Below are 16234 nucleotides of genomic sequence, written 5' to 3' on the forward strand. Positions count from 1 at the left end.
TACACTATTTGTTGGTGCTGAAAGTATTACCAAAATAGCATAACAAAATACCAGAGCTACAAATTTATATTCATTGCTCAGACCTTGTGTAAATTTACCCATTAAAATGTTATTACTAAGCAAGGACTTAAATCACGTGAAAATATAGTTTGAAAAGTAATCAACCGAGAGACTCTAATTACTTTATATCTAAAAATACCGATACTACTTTACTAGAATGACTTTTCTTTTTTTCTTTTTTTTTGGACAGTGAAAAACTAACTTTCAATTGCGAAAAGAGGAAACGGTTACAAAGGGCTCCATAGACGGATAACCACCAAACAAAGTTTTAGAGCCATACATATGTCCCAAACCCACAAGGTTATGAGCATCCATATTCAAAGTTCTGCTAATAAACAAAATAGAACCTACGTCAAATTTCCTTAACAGAATCCTGCAGTCATTTGCAATTGGTTCTAAAGCCGGAACATCTACAAGAGAATTGATGCAGTCCACCACCACTTTCGCATCGGAATGAACCATGATACTTCTAAGCTTGAATTGACCGGCTAAAGAAAGGCTCCAATGGATAGCCAACAGCTCCGCCAGCCCCGGATCAACGGTCAACAACTCTCTCTTGCTGACAGCAAAGAAAGAACCTGAAATTTGATTTTTGAAAACACAGCCATACGAAACTGACCCGTCAGGAAAAACTCCCGCGTCCACCTGTATCAACGTAAAGTCTGCTGGAATATCGTTCATAAGGGGCTGAACCCGAGGATCCGTTATTGAAACAACAGGAGAATTCCTCAAATTAAATTCCTTAACCGAATATAGCGCATTAGCCGCTACAGAGATGGGAGAGGATGACTTTTGCTGATAAATTACTAAGTTTCTTGCAGTCCACACCTTATGCAACACAGTAGGAAGAAATTGAGCACTTAGTTTGTCCCCACATACCAAAAAACTTCGGATCCAATCACAAAGATCCAACGCAGACGGGGTGCGATAGCTCAGGATAGACGAGAAAAGAGTTTGACGCACAAAAGGGCACTCCATTAAAAGGTGATGGGCTGACTCAGGGGAAGAATTGCATGGAGAGCAGCAATCGTCCAGTATAATACCTTTCTTCAACAGGTTAACCTTCGTGGGAAGAATATCCTTGGTCAATCTCCACAGAAAGTTGCGGATCTTTGCTTGGACCGGGGCTTTCCAAATCTCCTTCCAAAGGGTTCGCAGAGGGAAGCTAGAAGGACTCGGACTAGAATCAGACTGCATTTTCAAACAACAATGATAACCGGAACGATCCGAGTAGCAGCCATTCTTTTCATGATGCCATATACGCTTATCTTCAGTGATGCTACGAGAAAGAGGAATACTAGTTATCAAGCTAGCCTCAAAAGGTTCGAAACAGCCACGGATCACGTCCTGTTTCCAAATTCCCAAGTCGGGATCAATAAGCTCCTGCACTGAGGCATTTTCATTGATGCCTCTTGTACTGCCAATAATTCTGAAACCTGAATTACTTGAGATCCAACTATCCTTTAGAATTCTCACCTTTTTGCCATTACCGATCCTCCACCGCGAGCCTTGCAAAATCAACTCCCTCGCACTAATGATGCTTCTCCATGCATAGCTAGGAGCGTAAGCCACATAGTTGTCATCAATGCTACCCCTTGGGAAGTATCTCCCCTTTAAGACCCTTCCTAGCAAGGATTCACCATCATTTAAGAGCCGCCAGTATGTTTTCCCAAGTAAGCTTGTATTGAATTCTTTAAAACCTCTAAACCCCAAACCTCCTTCCCCTTTAGCACACGCCAACTTCTTCCAACTCATCCAATGGATCTTTTTTTCCTCATTCCTAGAACCCCACCAAAACATCGCCACCAAGCCTTCAATCTCATGACATATGTGATCAGAAATTTATAACAGCCCATGATATAAGTGGGGATAGCCTGAGCGACCACCTTCATGAGAAACTCTTTACCTGCACGCGACAGAAACTTCTCCTTCCACCCTTTGAGGTTTTTCCACACCTTCTCAACAACCATGGCAAAGACTTCTTTCCTTGACCTGCTGAATAGAACAGGCAGACCAAGGAATTTGAAGTGACTAGCCATTGTGTTCATTCCTAGTCTCACACGAATTTGATCTTTTTCTTCATCTTTGACATCGCGACTAAAAGAGAATTCTAATTTGTCCAAGTTAACAACCTATCCAGAGGAAGTTTCGTAGTCCTTAAGAATTCCTAAAATAGTATCCGCTTCTGTGGAGTTGGCTCTTGCAAATGGGAGGCAGTCTTCCGCGGAAAACAGATGAGAGATCACCAGAGCTTTTCTCGCAACTTGAATGCCATGAACTTTACTTTGACTTGCCGCACGCTTGAGAAGACGTGAAAAAACATTAGCACACAGTATGAATAAATACGGAGAAAGGGGGTCCCCTTGACAGAGGCCCCCTTCCGGTACAAAGCTGACGCTGGGCTGGCCGTTGACAAGGATTTTCTAAGATACAGTGGAGATACAATTACGGATCAGGTTAACCATCGTTTCCGGAAATCCCATTGAGGAGAGGAAAGCAACCACAAAAGGCCACTCCAGTCTGTCATAAGCTTTGGACATGTCGAGCTTCATAGCCATAACTCCTTTCTTCCCCTTCGTCTTTTTCTTCATCTAGTGAAAACACTCCATCGCTACCAAAGCATTATCCGTGATAAGTCTTCCCTTAACAAAAGCGCTTTGTTCTTCATCCACCACTTCCGGGAGAATTACCTTAATCCTGTTAGCTATCGCCTTTGTAATAATCTTCAAAACCACGTTGCACAAGCTGATAGGTTTAAAGTCTTTAGAGGTCGACGGCTTCTTGCATTTGGGAATGAGAGCTATGAATGAACCATTTATTAGGCTAGGACTTTTGTTATTGTTCAGTGTAACACCCCAATTCTACCAAGGCATATAGGTACAAATATCAGAGTATAAAATTAAATTCATAAAAACAATTAGGGTATTACACTTAAGTAACCACATTACCAAACATAACATTTCAATACGTTAATGGCGGAATGCCGTTAACAGATGGCCTGCGGGCATTGGTTACTAGTAAGAGCTTAATGCTCGGTAACAGTATATTAGCCTGAGTGGCAAGAGGTCATCAGTGGGAGCTAAATGCTCGATGACAATAGCCTGCGGGCTTCCTGAGTGGAATAAAGTCCCAGCATAATGCTCGGCAAGGTGTATTTGTCATAATGACAAGGAGGAGTTTACTCTGGATTTGGTACCACATGCATATGCATAGTCGAGTCTCATTCATCATCGTCTGTCTTTATAATTTATGTTATCATTCATGTGTCGCATTACTTATATATTGATTGTGGTTGACTTAGTGGATTACTTTGTTGTATGATTCTTGATGATATTTGTTGGCATTACTATATTTATCATGCTTTTCATTATGAATTATATTCTCACCCTTCTGCCTTAATGTTACCTACTCGTGGGTAATGTGCAGGTGATCCGCAAGTGTAGGTGCTCTTTTAGTAGTCGTCCGTTTTGGTGTCGTCCGCTCGTGATACGTAACACCTAGGGGGGATCGAACACTTATTTTGTAGATGATGCTTATAGGATCCTTTTGATGTATATTTGATCCTTTGGATGTATTCATATTATGCATTTTGGATACCTTATCATAAGTTGTATTTTGGAGGAATGTTGTGGATATTCTGTTTACCGATGCATATATATTAGTATGAATACTATCAAGTGTTTACGAGAATCCTTCCTCTTGATTATTTGTGTTACGCATCTTTTACGAGTATGTTATGTTTGGTAATGTGGTTACTTAAGTGTAATACCCTAATTGTTTTTATGAATTTAATTTTATACTCTGATATTTGTACCTATATGCCTGGGTAGAATTGGGGTGTTACATTAGTGGTATCAGAGCGGGTCGGTGTTGTCCGACCAAGTGTCGTGTCGTTTGGTCTAACCATTCTTGTGTTATTCTTTGGGCTTACTTCTCTTGGTGTTATTGTGAAGTTTAGAGATGGCTGGACGTAATGACGCTGCTATTGCTGCTGCATTGCAAGCTATGGATGAAGCTATGCATACGGATGAGAATGCAAGGTCTCGGAGTTTAGCGACTTTCCAGAGGGAGAATCCTCCTGTGTTTAAGGGAACGCATGACCCCGAGGGAGCCTTGACTTGGATGAAGGAGATGGAGAGGATCTTTCGTGTGATGGATTGCACGCAAGAGCAGAAAGTCAGCTATGGCACTCATCAGTTAGCTGTGGAGGCTGATGATTGGTGGCTGGAGACTTTGGCAAGGTTAGAAGCAACCGGTGAAGAGATTTCCTGGACGGTGTTCAAGAGGGAGTTTTTGAGGAAGTATTACCCGGAGGATGTCCGTGGAAAGAAAGAGACCGAGTTTCTGGCGTTGGTTCAAGGCAACATGTCTGTGTCAGAATATGCGGCAAAGTTTAATGAACTTGTGAAATTCTACCCGCACTTTGTTGGTGAGGGAGCAGAATTTTCTAAGTGCATTAAGTTCGAGAATGGGTTGCGTTCTGATATCAAGAAGGCGGTAGGTTATCAGAAGATTCGGGTGTTTCCAGATTTGGCGGACAGCTGTAGGATTTATGATGAGGATAATAATGCTCATCATAAGGTGATTAATGAAAAGAGGAACAAAGGTCCGCAGAATCGTGGGAAGCCGTATGATGGAGGGAAGAGTAAGCAAAAGATGAATTATGGACCAAGGTTTAGTGGGGGAGATGCTCCTGCTAAGATTGTATGTTTTAAGTGTGGTAAACCTGGCCACAAAAGTAATGTCTGCAATGGTGACGCGAGGAAATGTTTCAAGTGTGGGAGGGCAGGACATATGTCATCCGACTGTGCGTTTAAGGGAATAGTGTGTTTTAATTGTGGTGAAGAGGGACACATGAGCGGTCAATGTCCGAAGAAGAAAGTTCAAGCTGGTGGGAAGGTGTTTGCGTTGGCTGGAACTCAGACGGATAAGGGTGATCGACTGATCAGAGGTACTTGTTTTATTAATGGCATTTCTTTAATTGCTATTATTGATACGGGTGCTTCGCATTGTTTTATAGCCACCGATTGTGTTAAAAGATTAGGTCTTGTTCTGTCCGACTTGGGTGGTGAGATGGTTATCGATTTACCAGCAATGGGGTCGGTGACTACTTCTTTAGTTTGTGAGAATTATCCGATATCAATCTTCGGTAAGGACTTTACTGTTGATTTGATTTGTTAGCCGATGAACGAGTTAGACGTGGTTCTGGGAATGGATTGGTTGATGAATAATCGTGTCCACATCGATTGTTATCATAAGTTGGTGACATTTCCATTTCTTGAGAAGGATGCGGAATTTGGTGTCTTATCTACCAAGGAGTTGAATCGACTATTGGCAGATGGGGCACAATTGTTTGGTGTGTTTGCATCGTTAACTGTGGAGGGTCGAGCTGCAGTTGGGGATTTCCCAGTAGTGCGAGAATTTCCCGAAGTATTTCCTGAAGACTTTTCTGATGTGCCGCCGAAGAGAGAAGTGGAGTTTTCCATAGATCTAGTTCCTGGTACGAGGCCTGTGTCTATGGCGCCATATAGAATGTCGGCATCAGAGTTAGTGGAATTGAAGAAACAATTGGAAGAGTTGCTAGCAAAACATTTTGTGAGGCCTAGTGTTTCACCATGGGGAGCTCCAGTTTTGTTGGTAAAGAAGAAGGATGGAAGCATGAGGTTGTGTATTGATTATTGCCAGTTGAACAAGGTGACAATTAAGAATAAGTATCCGCTTCCTAGGATTGACGACTTGATGGATCAGTTGGTGGGAGCCAGTGTGTTTAGCAAGATTGATTTAAGATCTGGTTACCATCAGATTCGGGTGAAGGAGGAAGATATTCAGAAGACTGCGTTTAGGACTCGGTACGGGCATTATGAGTTTTTGGTGATGCCGTTCGGGGTTTCTAATGCACCTGGTGTGTTTATGGAGTATATGAATCGCATATTCCATGATCAGTTGGATAAGTTTGTTGTGGTCTTCATAGATGACATCTTGATTTATTCTAAGACTCCGGAAGAGCATAAGGAGCATTTGCGTGTTGTGCTACAGGTTTTGAAGGAGAAGCAGCTGTATGCTAAGTTATCCAAGTGCGAGTTCTGGTTATCAGAGGTGAGTTTTCTTGGTCATGTGATTTCAGGTAACGGGATTGCAGTGGATCCATCCAAGGTAGATGCAGTGCTACAATGGGAGGTTCCGAGATCGGTTACTGAGATCAGAAGCTTCTCAGGTTTGGCAGGTTATTATCGAAGATTCATAGAAGGCTTTTCGAAGTTGGCACTTCCGTTAACTCAACTTACTTGCAAGGGTAAGGCGTTTATTTTGGACATAGTTTGTGAAAGGAATTTTGACGAGTTGAAGAGAAGGTTGACTTCAGCTCCGGTTTTGGTTTTACCTGATCCTAAGGAACCGTTTGTGGTGTATTATGATGCATCGCATATGGGGTTAGGTGGTGTTTTAATGCAGGAAGGTAAGGTGGTGGCTTACGCTTCGAGGCAGTTAAGGATTCATGAGAAGAATTATCCCACTCATGATTTAGAGTTAGCTGCGGTTGTTTTTGTATTAAAGATTTGGAGGCATTATCTATACGGTGCAAGGTTCGAGGTCTTTAGTGATCATAAGAGTTTGAAATACTTATTTGATCAGCAAGAATTGAACATGAGACAACGTAGGTGGTTGGAATTCCTAAAGGACTATGACTTTAGCTTGAATTACCATCCTGGTAAAGCTAATGTGGTTGCCGATGCTTTGAGTCGGAAATCTTTGCATATGTCCGCGATGATGGCGGAGGAGTGGAAACTTTTGGAGCAGTTTCGTGATCTTAGTTTGGTATGTGAATTGACACCAGATAGTGTGAAGTTGGGTATGTTGAAAGTGACGAATGATTTTCTGTCAACCGTTAGCGAGAGACAGAGGATGGATGTGAAACTTGTTGATTTGTTTATAGTGGCAAATCAAAGTGATGATGGCGACTTCAGAGTGGATGGTCAGGGTGTTTTGAGATTCCGTGGTCGGATTTGTGTACCTGATGATTCCGAGCTGAAGAAGATGATTTTAGAGGAAGGTCACAGAAGCAGTTTGAGTATTCATCCGGGAGCCAATAAGATGTATCAGGATTTGAAGAAGATCTTTTGGTGGTCTGGTTTGAAAAGAGATGTGGCTCAGTTTGTGTATGCGTGTTTGGTATGTCAGAAGTCGAAGGTGGAACATCAGCGTCCTGCAGGGTTGTTGCAACCGTTGGATATTCCATAGTGGAAATGGGATAGTATTTCTATGGACTTTGTGACGAGTTTACCGAATACTGTGAGAGGTTTTGATGCAGTTTGGGTGATTGTTGATAGGTTGACAAAGTCTGCTCACTTTATTCCTATTAACATCACTTTTCCAGTTGCGAAGTTAGCTGAGATTTATATCAAAGTGATTGTGAAACTACATGGTATACCGTTGAGTATTGTGTCGGATAGAGATCCGAGATTCACATCAGATTTTTGGAAAGGTTTACAAGAGGCTCTGGGTTCTAAGTTGAGGTTGAGTTCGGCTTATCATCCTCAGACAGACGGTCAGACCGAAAGGACTATTCAATCATTAGAAGACTTATTGAGGGCGTGTGTTCTTGAGAAGGGAGGTTCGTGGGATACTTATCTTTCGTTGATAGAATTCACTTACAACAACATATTTCATTCTAGTATCGGAATGGAACCTTTTGAAGCGCTATATGGTCGTAAGTGTAGAACTCCATTGTGTTGGTTTGAATCAGGCGAGAGTGTGGTACTCGGACCTGAGATTGTAAGAGAGACTACAGAGAAGGTGAAATTTATTCGTGAGAGGATGAGAAGTTCTCAGAGTAGGCAAAAGAGTTATCATGACAAGCGAAGGAAAGATTTGGAATTCCAAGCTGGTGATCATGTATTCTTAAGAGTTACGCCTATGACGGGTGTTGGACGAGCTTTGAAATCGAGGAAGCTTACTCCGCCTTTTATTGGTCCTTATCAGATATCGGAGCGAATTGGCAAAGTTGCGTATCGGGTGGCATTACCGCGAAGTCTTGCTAATCTGCACGATTTGTTCCATGTGTCTCAGTTGAGGAGATACATTGCAGATCCATCCCATGTGATTCAGATGGATGATGTGCAAGTGCGTGAGAACCTGACGGTTGAGACGATGCCAGTGCGTATTGAGGATCGTGAGATTAAGACTCTAAGAGGCAAAGAGATCGCCTTGGTGAAGGTCGTGTGGTTAGGTGCGGTAGGTGAGAGTATGACCTGGGAGTTGGAGAGTAAGATGCGAGACTCCTATCCTGAGTTGTTTGTAGCAGGTAAATTTTTATTTTCGAGGACGAAAATCTTTTAAGTGGGGGAGGGTTGTAACGCCCGTAAATGTGTTTTTCTGATTAATTGTGATGTTTGCTACATTTCCTAAATTTTACCGTTTTTGAGTCGTGTCAGTCGATAAATATTAATTATGTTAATATTTTATTTATTACTTTCCATGTGTGTAATTATTAGGTTTTGGTGTTAATTGGTTAGAATTAATGTTTAATAACATTTGGGCCAAAATTGGAATTAATGAGAGTTAAGTGGGTGAAAATGAGAAGTAGAGAAATAGAAAGAGTTATAGAGAGGTAGAAGATTGTGTTGTCTTAGAATAGAAGAGAAAAAGAGATATTTTGGAGAAAAAGAAAGAAATAGAGAGAAAAGTGAGAAGAGAAAGAGAAGAAGAGATTTTTGTGAGAAGAACAACCAAGCTAGAATCAAGATTAACCAAGGTAAGGGGGTGAATCTAGTTTATCTTGATTGTATGATCCTTATAGTTTGTTCTTGTTCTTGTACATTTTCTATGCTTTGGCCAAAAATGTTAGGTTATGAGTTTTGTGAGTTTTGAAGTTATGAATATGATTTTGTGGTGTGTATGTGTTGTATGATGATAGATATCTTCATTGATCATGGTTACTTTACATTTCTCCATGTTTTATTATTGATGAAGGAATTATTAGGTTATTTACATTTAGTGAATGAACCATGAATCATTGGTTGTTAGCATGAATATATGGCATGTATGGATTGTGTAGGAGGTGTAGGGAAGTTTACATGAGGTTTTGAGATGGTTGATTTGGGTTTAGCAGGTCTGTTGCAGAACTGGTTTTTCTGAGTTTTCGCAGGTTCGCTAAGCGGCCCTGGGTCCGCTAAGCGGAAGAAGATATTTATGGAAATTTCGCAGAAACCGCTAGTGCGCCGCTAAGCGGAGCTTCTTGCATTTTTTTTCATTTTGCTACTGGAATGTTTGCTAAGCGACCCGTTGCGACCCGCTAAGCGGCCAGTGCTGAAACTTGTTTTTCCAAACTTCGTTTTTCTCTATCTTTTGAATCGGAGGTCGTTTCTACGTGCCGTTCGAAGCGTTATGAAGCTTATTAAGCATGCTTTATGATAAAGAGGAGTGTATTGGTGGTTGAATGATTTTTCATAAATGTATTTTGTGAAATGATATTTGCTAATCGAGTATGTTTTGACGGTATATGTGTGCTGTGTGAATTTGAACGCTTGAGTGGCAATTTTGGTGATGTATCTGTGTGGATTAATATAACCGGTGTGATGTGGATATGTGACCGAGTTATATTATTGTTGTTGTTGTTATGTAATCGAGTCGTTTGTATGCACAGCATAACATTTCAATACGTTAATGGCGGAATGCCGTTAACAGATGGCCTGTGGGCATTGGTTACCAGTAGGAGCTTAATGCTCGGTAACAGTATATTAGCCTGAGTGGCAAAAGGTCATCAGTGGGAGCTAAGTGCTCGATGACAATAGCCTGCGGGCTTCCTGAGTGGAATAAAGTCCCAGCATAATGCTCGGCAAGGTGTATTTTTCATAATGACAAGGAGGAGTTTACTCCGGATTTGGTACCACATGCATATGCATAGTCGAGTCTCATTCATCATCGTCTGTCTTTATAATATATGTTATCATTCATGTGTCGCATTACTTATATATTGATTGTGGTTGACTTAGTGGATTACTTTGTCGTATGATTCTTGATGATATTTGTTGGCATTACTATATTTATCATGCTTTTCATTATGAATTATATTCTCACCCTTCTGCCTTAATGTTACCTACTCGTGGGTAATGTGCAGGTGATCCGCAAGTGTAGGTGCTCTTTTAGTAGTCGTCCGTTTTGGTGTCGTCCGCTCGTGATGCGTAACACCTAGGGGGGATCGAACACTTATTTTGTAGATGATGCTTATAGGATCCTTTTGATGTATATTTGATCCTTTGGATGTATTCATATTATGCATTTTGGATACCTTATCATACGTTGTATTTTGGAGGAATGTTGTGGATATTCTGTTTACCGATGCATATATACAAGTATGAATACTATCAAGTGTTTATGAGAATCCTTCCTCTTGATTATTTGTGTTACGCATCTTTTACGAGTATGTTATGTTTGGTAATGTGGTTACTTAAGTGTAATACCCTAATTGTTTTTATGAATTTAATTTTATACTCTGATATTTGTACCTATATGCCTGGGTAGAATGGGGGTGTTACATTCAGCACATCCAAGGCCAGGTTGCAGACATTTGTTCCCATAATGTTCCAGTGCTTTTGGTAAAACAGGGCCGGAAGACCGTCAGGACCGGGAGCCTTAAGGGGCTGCATCTGAAACAAAGCGACCTTCACCTCCTCTTGCGTGAATCTCCTAGCACACCAGTCAATATGATCAACTTTCAACTTCCCCCTAACAACGGAGCAGATCGCATCTAAATTTGATGGAGCAGTTGAGGAAAAAATTTCTGAAAAAAAGTTAACAAGTATTCTCTCGCAGTGTTCCTCTCCTCTCCACTAGTGCCCATTCTCGTCTTTAATCCTCTTTATAGAATTATTCTATCTCCTTTGGCTGGCTTTCCCATGGAAAAACTTGGTGTTCTTGTCCCCGTGTTTAAGCCAAAGAGCCATACTCCTTTGTCTCCAGCTAACCTCTTCCACGTGAAGTCGCCTGTCCCTTTGGACTTCAAGAGCCTTGAAAGACGCAATATCTTCCTCCCCACCTGCCCAGCAACTACCGTCTTTAAGCAAATCTTCAATGCGTCTAAGCTCTTTGCTGATGGCACCTGATCTCTAACCCTTGAAAACTGAATCAAGCTCTTTCATGGCCTCAAACTTATTAAGAATGCACACTCCCGGATTCTTACACAATCTGCCCACCATGTTCTCACACTTCGGATCCCTACTCCAGACCTCCTTAAATCGAAAAATATGTTGTCTTTTCCTCGCTGAACCCCGCATTTCATCTTCCAGGATGATCCTAACAGCAACATGATCTGAACCATACCCCTCAAGATGGCTGACTTTGATTGGAGAGAACCTGTTAATGTAACCTTCCGAAGCAAGACACCTATCCAACCTACATTGTCTGTTTTCCTCCCCCTTTCTTCCATTCGTCCAAGTGAAAGGATAACCTTCGAATCCTAAGTCAATCAAACCACAGTTGCTGATCGATTGACGACCCCACGAGAATTGCCTCAGGGATCTAGGAATACCCCCTTGTTTTTCTCCCTCAAAAAGAATATCATTTAAATCACCAAAACATAAGAACCTGTCCCCGTAGCTTCTTCTCTCCTCTTGGAGAAGTCTCCAAGTTCTTCTCTTATTGTGTTCCTCCGGATGTCCGTAGAGCCCACAGAAAAACCAGTCCTGAGAATCACAATTGTCAGTCACCGATCCTCCAATATGATTGGTGGAGAAGGAGAGAATACTGACTTGTGAGCTATCCTTCCAAAACAGGATGAGTCTCCCTGCTCTGTCTTTACTCAAACCACTACAATTAACCAAAAAACTTCCATCAAAGCCACACTTGAACTTCACACTCTGTACTTCCTCCTCCTTAAGCCTGGATTCCATTAAGAACATCACGTCGGGATTTTCATTTTTTGTAGCCTTAGCAAGGCTCGAACTGCACGGGGATTCCCTAACCCCCTACAGTTCCAACTTATGATTTTCATTGGGTTAGGCGGTGTTGGTCTTCCAACACCACCTCTGGTACATTGGTAGGATTAAACAAAGGCGCCTCCTGACTTTTAAACTTTTTCTCCCCACTTCTTCCTTCCTCCATCGTTCCATCAACCACCATTACATCTATCAGTTGTCTCTTACCAATCTCTGTTGCCAATCGCTCCTCTGGACTCTGTGTTGCTTCCCTGAGATTTTTACGTTTTGTCCACTTCCTTTTCTTATAGTGTTCCCCTTCCCCAAACTCCTTTTTCCAGCCCCCACATTAGAGATATCCACTGCCCCCAAAGACTCAGCAACAACTTCAATCGCAAGTGTATGGGTCCTTCCAGCACCTCCTGAATGACTCTCTGAGTGTTGCCTTCCTTTGTAACCTTAAGTTGTTCCACTTTGTTGTCCCCTTCTTTCTCCTTCCCTTTAGATTCGCATCTACTCTGGCCAGAGGAAACATTAAAGAGGCATTTAGTACACAAGCTTGAGGTTGATTCTTTCCGACGCTGCTCTTCCTGTACACGGGGTAGAGGAGAAGCTCTTAGCCATGGGCCAAAAGAGAGGTCCTTCTCGTCAATATCCTTAAAACCTTCTTCACTTAGGTCACTGACAGCCTCGCAGTCCTTTATCTGGTGCCCTATTTTCCCACTGGCAAAGCAGAAATTTGGAAGCCTTTCGTATTTAAAGAAAACCTTCAGATTCTTCTCCTTAAAGCGAACAACTGTCCCCCTTTTCAAAGGCTGTTTCAGGTCTATCTTTACTTTAACCCTTAGGAACCTTCCATTGCGGTGGGCTTCCTTCAAGTCCATATCTTCATACGAACCCAGTATACCTCCAAGCTTCCGCGCCATCGCTTATGAACGTAACATGAGAGGGAGTTCGTAAATCCTAACCCAGAAGACTCCAAAGTGCATATTTAAGGCTGATGGCTGCTCCTCTCCAGACACCCTTTCAAGCACCAATAAGTTTCGGTCAAAACTCCAAGGTCCACTCCTCATTACATTTTCCATGTCCCTTTTAGAAGCCAGACGGAAGAGAAAAAGGTTTTTGCTTAACTCTTGCGTCTCCACCAGATTCTTCAATTTCCATGCCCCTAGCATAGTGCTGATAAACGCTCTGGAGTTGAAGCTGTTATCCGTTGTGGACCTCCGTTTTTTCGGGCCATACCTCTGAGCGGGAGAGATACGTGAACTGACTCTTTTTTATCGCTTATGCTTTCGCATTTTTGAAAATTCACAGAGTCGCCACCGACCTTTTATTTTATCCAATTAAGGAAAGGTTTATAAAAGAAACAGAAAAAAGACCTTTAAGAAATTCTGGGTAAGGGGGTAGGTTATACAAAGGGAAGGTGTTAACACCCTTTGTATCCATGGTTATCCATGGGCTCTTAAGTTTGCTTAGCTCACTTGTTTTTCGATCACTTTTCAATTGCTTTAGAATGCTCATATGTGGTTTCAAATACCTTTGTAAATTGAATTTGTAATGATCCTTGTGCGGATGTATACAAAATGTTTGTTTATCTTTCGAAAGATGTTTTGAAAAGAACGTTAACTTTGTAATGATCTGTGTTTGGATGTATACAAAATATTGTCTTTTTGGAAAGTTTTGTTTTGAAAAACAACAGTGTATGAGAATTTTGTTTGTTTTGATTTGAGCAAGCAAACTAGGAGGTCTACCCTGAGTTGTAAGGTCTTTATCCTATTTCCTTTAAAAATCTATCCTTTCACCGGATACAAACAAAAGGTTCGATTTTGTACTCGAAACAGCAGAATTTTGACTTTGATTTTGAAAAGAATGAGAAGGGATTACCTTAAAAGGTGCAAGTGTGATTGTGATTGGATTCAGATATTTTATCTTTGAAGTTAGTGATCTAACGGTTCAATTTTATCTTTGACATACACGCAGTTTATATTTGCTGGAAATTAAAATGCGGAAATGTAAAGTGTGGAAAGTAAATCTACGCTATTACATCGATTGTGCAGGAAATGTAAACTAAGCCTATTTACATGAATTTAACAACCTATACATTTATCTAGGAATTTTAAATAGCAAGAAAGTAAATAGAGATGTTTTTGGGTTTTTTTTTTATGATTGATTTTAATTATAATTAATGCATGATTAATTAAATTAAAATGAAAAGAAAAAAAAAGATGAAAATAGATTTAAACCTAGAAATTAAGTTTAAAATATGTAAAAAATATTTGTCAATTAATTTTAAAGCAAAACTAATTTTTTTGGAATTTTTAAAATTGATTTGGGATTTATTAAGCTAATTAAAACATAATTATGCAAATAATTATACAAATAATTAAAACTTAAAGAGAAAATTATTCAAAATATGTACAAAATTAGTTTATAGTATATAAACAATATTTAATATAAAGAACAATTTTTTTTTATGATTTTTTGATTGGTTAAGATAATTAAAAAGCAAATATATAAACATATACTAATTAATTATGCAAAATATTGAAATTATAAAGAAAAATAAAATATTTTTATTTCAGAAAATAAAACATTATTTTAGAAGTCTAAAAATATTTTTTGTGTATTTTTTGGATTTTTAAAACTATTTTTAATTAATTTTGCAAAGAAATTAAAATAAAATAGAAAATAAAAGGATACTGATCAGATGTGGAAATTCCATAAAGTCCATGGTATGGGGATTCATTCTGATGCGTTGGATGAGTCATTAAATGAGATCTGATGGCTCAGATGGTGAGGGACCACCACTTATGACGCGCCTGCAAACACTGAAACCAAGGGTTATATTTAAAAAAACGCGCGCGTCTGATCCAATGGGGGGAAGACACGTCTTCGTCTTCAACCTCCAGACACCTCTTTTAACAGCGCTTTTATGAGAGAAGCGCTGTAATTGATGAGCTTCAAACCTGCAAAATAGCGAATAGGGGTAAACCTGAAAAGAAATTTGGCGCGACATGTTCATTCAACTGGGTTTGGCTCACTGAGTTTGAATATGCCATCAATTTCACCTAATTTTGCTTCTAATGGAAAGCCCTAAAATTTAGTTTATGAACCCTAGAATGGTATCTTCCTATATAAGCAACCAAACCTTAATTAAGTGTCCAGAAATGATCAGGACATCAAACTAAGCTCAAATATATGTCTACATCTTGTTAAATATGCATGTATTATGAGATACGAATTGGTTTTTGTTTGAACAAATCGTGACCTGTAGTGCTTGATTCAGTGAGTTTCAAAGCTTGCAGATGATCTGGATAGGTTCAGTGAAGTTCAAGGAACGTGTTTGAGTGTTTACTTTGTATTAAAACTAGCTTAAACTTAGAATTCGAATTTCAAAATTCTTTGAATATTTTAAGATGTTACAAGTGTGTTACAAGCAAGAGTTTTTCTCTCAATTCGTTCTCTCTTTGTTACTGAAGCATGCTAGCTCTTTTATAAGCATTGAAGTGCTTAGAAGATAAGCTAAGAAGCATTTATGCCTTTGTTGGAATCTTGACTTTTTCCACATGTGTAGCTTGGCATTTAAGCCACTATGGCTTAATTTTCTTCTCTTCCTCTGCTGTACTTTGGCTTGGGACAGAGTTGAATGATTCTCTTGATGAGTCATGCTTGGAATTCAAGCTATCCATTATCCTTCCATTTTTCTTTTTTTATTTAATCTTAAAATAAGATAAAATTAAGCCAAAAATGGATAAAAATGGTGTGGGCTTTGTCTTGGTCGTGGGAGGCCCATAATAACATGGCAAACATGTTTGAACCATGAAAACTTGGCCCCATTTGGAAAAAATACATTTTTGAGCAATGTTGGTTTCATGCATTTTCCCAAAATTTAGCCAACTTCAACAAGGTGTAAATCCCTCAATTTTTGTCATATGAAGGAGTTCTTTCACTTTTTGGAAACCTCAAAGAGTCCTCTAACCAATGTCTTTGGTCTCATGTCAAAATGATTTTTGATGCTCCTTGGGTGTCCTTTTGAAAAAAGTGTCTTTTTGTTGACTTTGAAAATGACCTGTAATGTCTTTGGTCATATTTATCAAATGGTGAATGCAATGACCATGAGATCAATTGCATTTGAAAGATAATTGAATTTCCTTCAAAATGAGCTTTGGTTTGAATTTTTTGGATGAAGGATGAGAGAGTTATGACCAGTCAAAGTTGAGTTGACTTTTCAGGCAAAAACCCTAATTTTGAATCTTAGGGTTTTG

The 16234-nt window shown here is 39.9% G+C and overlaps 1 protein-coding gene across 1 annotated transcript; it reads right to left on the reverse strand.

The window, feature by feature from the left end:
• Window positions 1–264: 264 nt before the first annotated feature.
• On the reverse strand, window positions 265–11945 carry LOC131637081 (uncharacterized). The gene is made up of 7 exons (XM_058907642.1): window positions 11168–11945; window positions 10963–11092; window positions 10593–10782; window positions 2751–2921; window positions 2523–2651; window positions 1967–2192; window positions 265–1871 (listed from the first exon to the last, which is right to left on the reverse strand). Exons 1-7 carry the CDS (start codon window positions 11943–11945, stop codon window positions 265–267), a joined length of 3231 nt encoding a protein of 1076 aa, XP_058763625.1.
• Between the last annotated feature and the right edge of the window lie 4289 nt (window positions 11946–16234).

The sequence above is a fragment of the Vicia villosa genome, unplaced genomic scaffold (assembly GCF_029867415.1).
Source record: "Vicia villosa cultivar HV-30 ecotype Madison, WI unplaced genomic scaffold, Vvil1.0 ctg.001911F_1_1, whole genome shotgun sequence".
In the NCBI taxonomy this organism is placed as follows: Eukaryota; Viridiplantae; Streptophyta; class Magnoliopsida; order Fabales; family Fabaceae; genus Vicia; species Vicia villosa.